At 40.7% G+C, this 10,000-nt stretch overlaps 1 protein-coding gene across 1 annotated transcript in view; it reads right to left on the bottom strand.

Moving 5' to 3' along the window:
* Nucleotides 1-10,000, bottom strand: part of Fak (protein tyrosine kinase 2 Fak) — a 35,665-nt gene that overhangs the window by 24,694 nt on the left and 971 nt on the right. The window contains exons 1-11 of the mRNA XM_070139156.1: nucleotides 8,367-10,000; nucleotides 7,573-7,792; nucleotides 6,580-6,702; nucleotides 5,024-5,038; nucleotides 3,369-3,500; nucleotides 2,768-2,896; nucleotides 2,547-2,648; nucleotides 2,125-2,370; nucleotides 1,749-1,826; nucleotides 1,452-1,544; nucleotides 1,053-1,182 (exon numbers count right to left, since the gene is read on the bottom strand). The exon at nucleotides 8,367-10,000 is cut by the window's right edge and continues 971 nt beyond it. Of these exons, the coding sequence (XP_069995257.1) occupies nucleotides 1,053-1,182; nucleotides 1,452-1,544; nucleotides 1,749-1,826; nucleotides 2,125-2,370; nucleotides 2,547-2,648; nucleotides 2,768-2,896; nucleotides 3,369-3,500; nucleotides 5,024-5,038; nucleotides 6,580-6,702; nucleotides 7,573-7,792; nucleotides 8,367-10,000 (2,902 nt within the window). The remainder of the gene's footprint in view (nucleotides 1-1,052; nucleotides 1,183-1,451; nucleotides 1,545-1,748; nucleotides 1,827-2,124; nucleotides 2,371-2,546; nucleotides 2,649-2,767; nucleotides 2,897-3,368; nucleotides 3,501-5,023; nucleotides 5,039-6,579; nucleotides 6,703-7,572; nucleotides 7,793-8,366) is intronic.

Raw genomic sequence — 10,000 nt, forward strand, 5'->3', positions numbered from 1 at the left:
TTAAAAAACAGATGTAAAAAAAGTAAGAAAAAAGTCATGTCTGATTTGTGGACTTGGAAAACAAAAAGCCAGACAAACTAAAAAATGCTTTAAACTAAAGACAAATATTAGTCACTAAATGAACAGTTCCTTGACTCAATTTGCTTTCCAAATACACAAACTATATAAAACCAAGTCTTTCTGGGTCAAAATAAGTAAAGGAAAAAATAAGCATACACGTTAGTAGCCAGGTCTGTTTAAATGAACTATTTTCAATATTAGATTGTTAATATATATAACACTCCAAATAATTAACTTTTCAAGACATTTGAAAATATTAACACACTTTTTCTTCCTCAAAGTCATCACTATGCTAAGAATTTCAGTTAGTTCAACTCATTTGCATTTAGAAATTTTATCACCGTCTGTATTCTTTATTTATATGTTTATTTTCTAGCTGTTGTTAATACTTCATGGTTATGCAATTATAGAGAAAGAAATCATTACATTTTTTTAAAAATAGGAAGGTACTAATAAATTTTATTCATCCCATTAGGTATCTAATCCCTGAAAAGAAGTGGGGAAAAATGTGAATTCAATTCATTGTAGCTCCTTCAGCAAATCTCCCATAAATGATAAGCTATAGACACTGCTATTGTTTCTTGTGGGATCAGATCCTTGACATAACAATTGTTGACAGACTTTATCTATAGATTTGATATATCATTGTCAAAGGTATGCTACTAAACAAAACAATCTACGTCTTTATCTCTCTGTCTCTCTATCTAAAAAATAAAAAAACCTGGATGCTTTAAAGCCATCCAATTTCAATTTAGGAAATTTATATGCAAAACAGGAAAAAAAGAGCATATCATCTAGTATATAACAAAAGCTAGAAATATCAACAAAGTCCTCTTTGAACAGGACAAACCTTTTCACATACACACACAGACACATCATATCTGTTTTTCCATTTGTATAAAAAAAGAAAAGAGAAAAAAAGAAGAAGAAGAAAAAAACAAAAAAACATGGAAATGGACACAGAATACCAATACTTTCCCTGCCATTCCTACCTTTCGTATTCCACAAGGACGTGCGAGTGTTGTTTACAAGGCGGCAGTAACCATCAATCAGGTCTGCAAGGCTCTCAGCAGCAATAATGCTTGGGCACGTGACTGTCAGCGCCTCTGCTGTTCCTGCCACCTTCAGGATGACAGCCAATGTCAAAGGTTATTCATGGTCAAACAATTGTTTTTTCTTTTTTAGGCACAATGATCCAGAATTTAATCAAATGAAATTAACAGAAAGAATGATGGATGAACAAAGAACAAAGATTTGAAAAGTAAGGATAATAATTTTAAGAAAAGTTGGAAAATAAAAATAAAAAGGTGGTGAGTTTCAAAAAGAAATTCAGAAACAAAGAGAAAAATATAACAAAACAGAACAGTAATAGGAGACACAAGCCAACCTACCTTGAGTTGTACAAGGGCCTTGCGGTGGGTATCACAGTCTGTGGTTAGTGTCTCTACACTCTGGACTTGTTCAAAGCTTGCCATGTGGTGAGGCTGGAAAGACAATACCAAGAATGCCAATTGACACCAAGCCTCTTTCATAAAAGAAATCCATTTAAGAAGAAAGCAATGTTTCTATACATTATATGTGCAATACTTTATAAAAACGGTATATGACTCATTACAGAAAAATCTTACAATGTAAATATACTAAAAGGTAACACAAAAGTTTCTTAGAAATCTAATCTTCAACTCTACCTTTGATGCAGAATCTGTAGTGTATGAGATCCCAACTGAGGGGCCCACCAACAGGGTGACTGGAATTGACCAACCAGACTGGAAAATGAAAATAAAAAATATTAATACATTCACTTAACCACAATAAGATAGAAAAAAGATCAAGATTTAACAAAGCAGAACTAACAAAATAGAAAGAAAAAATATATGACATTTTTACAATTTCCTGAGTGCAATTTATTTGTGAAGTCAGCTGAGGAAAAGAAGTTCCTTTCACTTTAGAAATCATATAACAATATTTTCCTTATTTTGCAAAGAAAAAAGAAAGGAAAAAAAAAAAAAAAGGAATAAAAGAGAATGAAAGCCAAAGAAAAAATTAGAATCTGAGCACACTTACCCCAAGAGCACATCGGAAAGACTCCTGGTCATATTTCCTGCCTTTGCCTAACAGTTCTAGGAATTTGAAGAAACACTCAGACTCTGAAAGCTGGCCATACTTCTTGAAGTGTTGCTGGAGTGACTTGCGCAGTGTTTTGGGCTTGACTGTGTTGAGGACTGAAGATGGAAGGAATTTGTGCAGGCCAACGTCCTTCTCTAGAAACTCTAGGTTTGATTTCTTCTCCAGGGTGCTCCCATTCATGTCCTAAAATATTTTTTGGAGGAAAAAGAAAATGTGCATTGGTCATAAATAATGTCATTATGTCTCCAAACATGAGGAAAGAGTCTAGTTGTAGAACACAAGAGAATGTTAACTGCAATAAATATTTGCGAAACAAATTATTGCAAAACATGAAAATCTTTTGTAACAGGAAAACGCACCTTAAACATTCGCTTAATTTCAATACAAGCTAGTTGAATTGCTGATTCCTGATCAATGCCTTCGTTTCCTCGGCCCTCGTCTTCCAAATAGTCATTTTTCACCTAAAACCAAGGAGAAAAACAAGATAATTGATTACATATAATAATTGCCAACTCCATTCACCCAGACAAAACAAAAACAGAAATCTTACACATGAGCACAGTGACAGAATGATACTCACCTGTTCATAGTAGTAGCAGAATGTAGTGCGGTCTTTGTCATAGAGTTGGTGGAGGTCTGAAAGGACATAGCGGACACGGAGCTCGAATCTCCACTCCTCACTCTGGTAATCTGGGAATTTCTCTTCAACCTGAGGATTGTTTATTTATTTAGCAATAAAGCAGCAACAGTCATAGTGTAATTTAAATAGAGAGAAAGGAAGATATGATGAGGGAGAGATGCGTAGCTGCATAAATACAAAGACAATTAATACCATAATTTCATGTATGCAATATATATGAAAATAACAATAATAATAATAATAATAATAATAATAATAATAATGATATCAATATTTATAATAATAATAATAATAATAATAATAATTATACCAATATTTATAATAATAATAATAATAATAATTATAACAATATTTATAATAATAATAATAATAAAATACACACAAAAAAAATTACAGCAACAAGAAAAGTACTTTTAACAAATATGGTATCTAAGCTTATGTATAAAAAAACAACAAAAAAAAACAATGCTTCCAAAGATTCTGCATTTCTAGCAAAGTGTATGAAAGATATTAATCAAAGAAATTAAGACCAGTTACTGACCTGGTACATAGTAAGATCTTGATGCAGCCAATGGAGTTCCCCTGTGATGGTGTTGCGAAGTCTGATGGCAAACATACTTTCATATGGTCGTGGCCCTGCGGCCTGTCTGCCAATGACCACATTGATTATCCCCTGAAAACAAGAATGCTATTAGATCAATCAAAGTAAATCCAGTAATGTTAAAAATATAATAATGAAAGCACAGAACCATAAGATAAGTAGACAAGCAATATATATATATATATATATATATATATATATATATATATATATATATATATATATATATATATATATATATATATATATATATATATTATATATATATATATATATATATATATATATATATATATATATATATATATATATATATATATATATATATATATAAACAAGAATCACTCGACATTTTACAACAAAATACCAAATCTCACTTTAAAAAAATGATCATCCAGACTTTGTACATGTGCTTACATTACTGGCCATCATGAAATGTAAAGAGAAGAGTGACTATTTCATTTTCAGGAGAAATAAGAAAGTTGAAGTAAAGGTATGTTCTAATGCCTGCAGAGACACCATGAGAACAAATTCAGATTTCCATAAGAAAACAAATAGAGACATTGATATAACTAAAAAAATGCTTGAGCCTCCATTCAAAGATAAAACATGAAAACATAAAATGTACCATATCACGGCTCATGAACACCTATACTGCACATGCTCTTACATCAGAAGACAAACAATATGACTTACTGAATTACCACTGAGTAAATGACACATTAGACTGCAACTCATGATTTTCAAATGAACAAATGAAATTCAGTAAGGGAGAAGAAAGAACACAGGAAGAAAGTTTCAAATACAAACAATGGAGGACAGCAAGCAACTACATTCTCTTGTTCTGAACTGCAGCTGGCATTGTCCGATAAGTGTATCAAATATCATTATCATCACTGTTGCCTTCATGCAAGACTCACTTTAATAAATTAGCACACTTTATATACAGGCAAAGTTCATCATTTTATACAGCAAATAACTTGAAAGCTGAATATAAAGCACAGCAAACTTGTGCTACTCCAAAATGGCTTATAAAAATATTTACCATAACCCCGCAAAGCAAGTCTGTGCTCCGTACAACACATCATTGAGCCCAATAGATATACATGTATTAACAAATATTAAAAAAAGAGATGGCACTCGTTTGTACTTAACACAGACATTCTCTTTCTCTGATAATTTCTAAGGATCCAAACTCGTGCTATGTTTAAATGATGTGCCTACTAAATGCCCTGCTCAGCAACAGGTTTCTTAAAAAAAAAGTATTTCTGATACACACCCAGTGCTATAAAATCTCCCAAATGACACCACAGTATGCTTGCAACTTAGTAAACACATCTTGGACAGGATACTGAAGGAACTAATGACAGCAGCAGCCATGCAATTGGCTGCTGCAATGCTGAAACAAGATGCTATTTATTCAAGCCCACAAAGAATAAAGCCAAGCCAATAAAAATCATAATCATAATAAAAAATATATAGACATTTAAATCAATAAACAGACGCATGATTTTGGAGCTGCAATATCCAGTATCTTCTCATTCAATTACACTTATATATACTGTACATACACTGTACAACAAGCACAGAATTACCTTAATGTTTGGTTCCTTTGGGAGAGAAAAAATGGAAAGGATATTAATTTGTTAGACTAAAATATTCACATTTTTCTTTGAATTGAAGAAAACCAAAATCAAAATAAAACAACAATTATTCTCTCTCTAATTCTCACTTCTTACACACTAACTTTTTCTCTAACACTAACTCTAATTCCTCTCTCTCTCTCTCTCCCTCTTTTTCTCTCTCTCCCTCTCTTTCTCTCTCTCCCTCTCTTTCTCTCTTTCTCTCTCTCCCTCTGTTTTTCTCCCTCCCTCTCTTTCTCTCCCTCCCTCTCTTTCTCTCCCCCCTCTCTTTCTCTCTCTCCCTCCCTCCCTCTCTTTCTGTCTCTCCCTCCCTCCCTCCCTCTCCTTTTCTCCCTCCTTCCCTCCCTCTCTTTCTCTCTCTCCTTCTCTCCCTCCCTCCCTCTCCTTCTCTCCCCCCTTCCCCCCTCTCTCTCCCTCTCCCTCTCCCTCTCCCTCTCCCTCTCCCTCTCCCTCTCCCTCTCTCTCTCTCTCTCTCTCTCTCTCTCTCTCTCTCTCTCTCTCTCTCTCTCTCTCTATATATATATATATATATATATATATATATATATATACACACACCAATTATTTCCTTCCTCACTCCTTCTCACTCAAAAATGATAAAAAAGAAAGCAGACAGAATTATTTTATGTCGGCTTATGTCCTGATTTCGCCAAGCAACAAAAGAAAGCCTCCTGGCATTAGATTTATGAACTATGTTGTCATGTAATATGTTCCTGAATGTTTTATTTTTTCCTTTTATAGAATTACCAGCATTTAGAAATAAATCAGCTGTCTTTGTGGCTTTATATTTTCAAACATAAAAAGATAAGCAGAAATATGTAATTGACTTTTTGGTTAATGTTTCAGCAAACACATACACACAGACAAGTATACAGTACACACATATATTAAATGTAAAATTCTTGAAACATCAAAAGACAGAAAAACATTTACACTGTTATGGCAAAAAACTTATATCAGTTTAAAAAATAAAAAAATCAGGCTGTCACATTTACCTGCAATTATATATATATACTGGATATGATTATCATTGTTTATATATTTATTTATTTATTTATTCAATTATTTATTTGTGTGTGTGTGGGGGGGCATATGTGTGGGGGGTATATGTGTGTATGTGTGTGTGTGTGTGCGTATGTGTGCACATGTGTGTGTGTGTGTGCGTATGTGTGGTGCGGTGTGGTGTGTGTAGGTGTGTGTGTGTGTATGTGTGTGTGTGTGTGTGTGTGTGTGTGCGTGTGCGTGTGCGTGTGCGTGTGCGTGTGTGTGTGTGTGTGTGTGTGTGTGTGTGTGTGTGTGTGTGTGTGTGTGTGTAGGTATGTTTGTGTGTGTGTGTGTGTGGGTATGTGTGTGCGCGTATGCGTGCATGTAGCTATAGGTATGTATATGCGTGCAAGGTCTATATAAGTACTTATACAGACCTTGTATGCGTGTACAACCCGCATCCACGAGCCCACATCCCCGCACGCCCCCGCCCACCAGCACCAACCCCGCCCACAAGGACTCACCTTGACATCCGTTCCGTCGCCGAATTTGACGACGTTGAAGGAGGTGTTGAAGTGCACTTTGATGCTCTTCTCCGGCCGCTCCGGAGACCCCAGCCGCGGCGACACCCCCACGCCTCCATTTTCCTGGGCGAGAAACGGGGAGGTGAGAGGTGAGACATTTTCGGCGTTCGTGAAGCTGTTAATTTAGGCCATAGGAATCGAAGTTGCTGTTATGCGTCCACCGCCCGCAGGTCCCGACGACGCCCGCCAAAAAATGTCATCATTTTCAATAAATTTTTGTATTCCTCCCAAAATATTTGATGATTTTGGAAAGCTGTTCTCTTGTCATACTTTTCAGAGCGCATATTTTACTAGTAAATATGAATGAAAAGCGTCATGATTACCCACATGAACTAAGATGATTCGATGACTTTGAAAAGCTGCTGTTCTCGTTTTCAAATGCTTATAGAAATAATGAAAAAATAGCCTCATCAGTTTTCCTTTTTTGCCCGGACGCAAAACGGGGACTTCCCCTCTTGTGGCCTAAGGTGTGTTGTGGTTGGTTTGGGATGTGGAAGACCGGCTGGAGAAAGGGGATTTTGGCCCTTCTGCTTTTCTGGTCTTCTAATAGTTATTGCAAAGCAGACTGGGGTGAAAAATAGAAAGAATAAAAAAGAGTCCGTTAAAAACGTAAAATATCGCTGCTTCATAAGAGCGACTAGTAACAGTAAAAATACAGGCGTTCAATAATAGCTGGACAAAAAGAAGAGAAATACCCATGAAAATGAAATTAGCCACAATGAGAAACGATTATTTTCATTTCTCATTGTGGCTAATTTCATTTTCATGTGTAAACGTTTCTGTGCTTGTGCTTGTGTCCAAAAATGTCCATCCCTTACAGAGTACATCCCCTCCCGATGGAAGAAGAAAAGTCGGACATAAAGCCAAAGGAAGAAGATGGAGACGAGTAAAGAAAGGAAGAAATGGACAGAGCAGAGCGCGGCCGGCCCTCACCTGCGACACGGCGGAGTGGTGAGTGAGGTAGGAGTGCGGTCGGTCGGGCGGCAGCGCTGGCGGGTGGCCGCCCACGGAGGAGGAGGGTGGGGGGGCGGGCATGCCGCACCCGCTGCTCATGATGGCGGAGGAGGGCGGGGGAGTCGAGGACCGAAGTCCTGCGGAGGATCCAGTCGACGGAAGAATGCTCAGCCCGCAGCCCAAGCTCTCATCCTCGCCCCTGGAAACAGCGGAGAGGACCTGTGTTACATTTTTTTTTTTTTTTTTTTGGGGGGGGGGGTCACAGGGTAATAAAGGTTTGCCTTTAAAGAGATGGCACTGGGGATAATTAATGAAATAAACTGACATGCGATGCAACAACACAAAATAATATCCATTACCAATAACGGTATTATTTAAAGATATTAACGATAATAATCATATGGAAAGCATAATGCAAAGGGAAAGGCGACTTAAATAGTAAAACTCACATATCAAAACTCAAATATCAAAACATGAAGTGGAAAAATTTGTAATCAGTTACACCAAGTATGGTAAGAATCGTCTATGCATATAATAAGTGAGGAAATGATAATGATAATGATGATAAATATAATAACAAAAGCAACAACAATAACAATAATAAATAATACCAATACATAACAACACCATTATAGAAGAGAGGCACAACAGCAGCAGTAATATCATAACACAATACCGACTCCCAGTGAGGAGGCAAGCCTCGTCGCGAGCGCCGCGCATCCCGCCCGCACGACTGGGCGGCCGACTGACTGACTGACTGACAGACTAACTACCTGCGTGGTCGCGCCGACGGCCTGCCCGGGAGGTCGTAATCCACCAGGATCTCGTCAAGGTCAACGAAATCGTCCTCACTGGATTCCTCCGCCTGCAGTGTGCGCATCCTGTGTTCTGCCTCCAGCGCCCTCATCACTTCCTCCAGGCTTTCCTCCTCGTAGGAACTGGCGTCCAGGGTCTTCATCAGGGCCGGCCGTTCGGTGGCCGGTTTCCTGGAGACCGCAGGGCCCGGTTTCCGATGCCAGTGGTGGCCGTTTTCACAGCCGGTTGTCTTCGGTTGGCGGTTAGCTCGCGTGGTCTGTAGCACCCCGCTGCTAGCAGCATCGGCGCTCTTCGCTCGCGAAGTCTGGGCCCTGGCGTACATGTGGGGCGCGGACGCCGTTGCCGCACCCCTGTGGGACCTCTTCTTGGCCTCCTCGGCCGGCGGGGACAAGTTCCTCTTCTTGGGCAGCTGAGGAGCCACGGCCGACCTCGCCATCAACTCGTCGATGGCCACAGATATGGGTCTCCCTGGCTCGTCGTACTCCAGGAGGTACTCCTTGATGTCCTTCCGGCCGGTGTCGTCCTCCGCGTCCTGCTCCCTGTCCACGGGGATGTACAAGGCCGTCGGACGGTTTTGCAGTCGGTCCCGCTCGCGTCGCACCGACTGCAACTGCTCGTACGTCTCGACAGCCTTGCGCACGGACGGTCTCCTCTCGAGGGCGGCGCTCGCCGGCTGCGCTCCCTCCCTCGGTTTCTCCGTCTGCACTCTCTGACTCGCACTCGCTCGTCGAACACTGTTTCTGGCAAAAGAATTTTCCTTGCTTGTTGCACTGGGACATTTGCTCACCTCTTCTTTGCTCGCCTTCATGCTACTTCTACACTGATCACAGTAACTATTCATGCCACACTTGCACTGCTGGAGGAGCTTCGTCTTTTGTTTCCCCGCGCCCTTGTCACCGCCAGTCTGGATCCGTGCGTACTGCAACTCCGAGGGGCCAGACCCTGCCCTCGTCTGGCCACGGGAACCTTGTCCTCCAGGTTGGCTATTCGCATCCCTAAGAACTCTGGTCGAATGGTTCCTCTGCAGCGCCTGCCGCGACTCCGCTGACTGCCTCCGCCATGACCTGCTCACGGTGCCTTCGTCGATGCTTTGCGGTCTGGCCGAGTCGCCGCTGCTCCTTCCAGGGGTCGACGGCGTCACCCTGCTCCTCCACGAAGGTTCGGGAATGTGTGATGGCCCTGAATTCGTCTTGGACCTAATACTACTGCGTTCAGAAGGCGTCCGCTGAGAGTCCCTGACACTGGAGCGCCTGAAGAAGTGGAAGGGCGTCGTCGGACTCTCCTTCGCGGTGGGTTGTTTCATGCCGTTGATAATTCCGTAGGCGTTGGTCGCATCCTGCCGCTGGCTCCTCCTGTCAGCGGGATGATTCGAGGTCACGGACTGGCTCTCGCGGACGTCGCCTCGCGCAGTGCCCTGCGGCCGGCAGAAGCCACTGCCCGCCTTCACGCTCTGGCTGCGCTTGAGGACGGGGGTGCCCGAGGTGTCCGAAGTGCCGCCGCCGCCCCTCAGGAAGTTCCTGGTGCTCTGGCTGAAGCTCCTTAACCCTGAGTTCTTCTGGTTCGTCTTAGCGACGTCCTTCCCTGTGGGCGT

This window comes from Penaeus vannamei, chromosome 25 (assembly GCF_042767895.1).
Source record: "Penaeus vannamei isolate JL-2024 chromosome 25, ASM4276789v1, whole genome shotgun sequence".
Taxonomy (NCBI): Eukaryota; Metazoa; Arthropoda; class Malacostraca; order Decapoda; family Penaeidae; genus Penaeus; species Penaeus vannamei.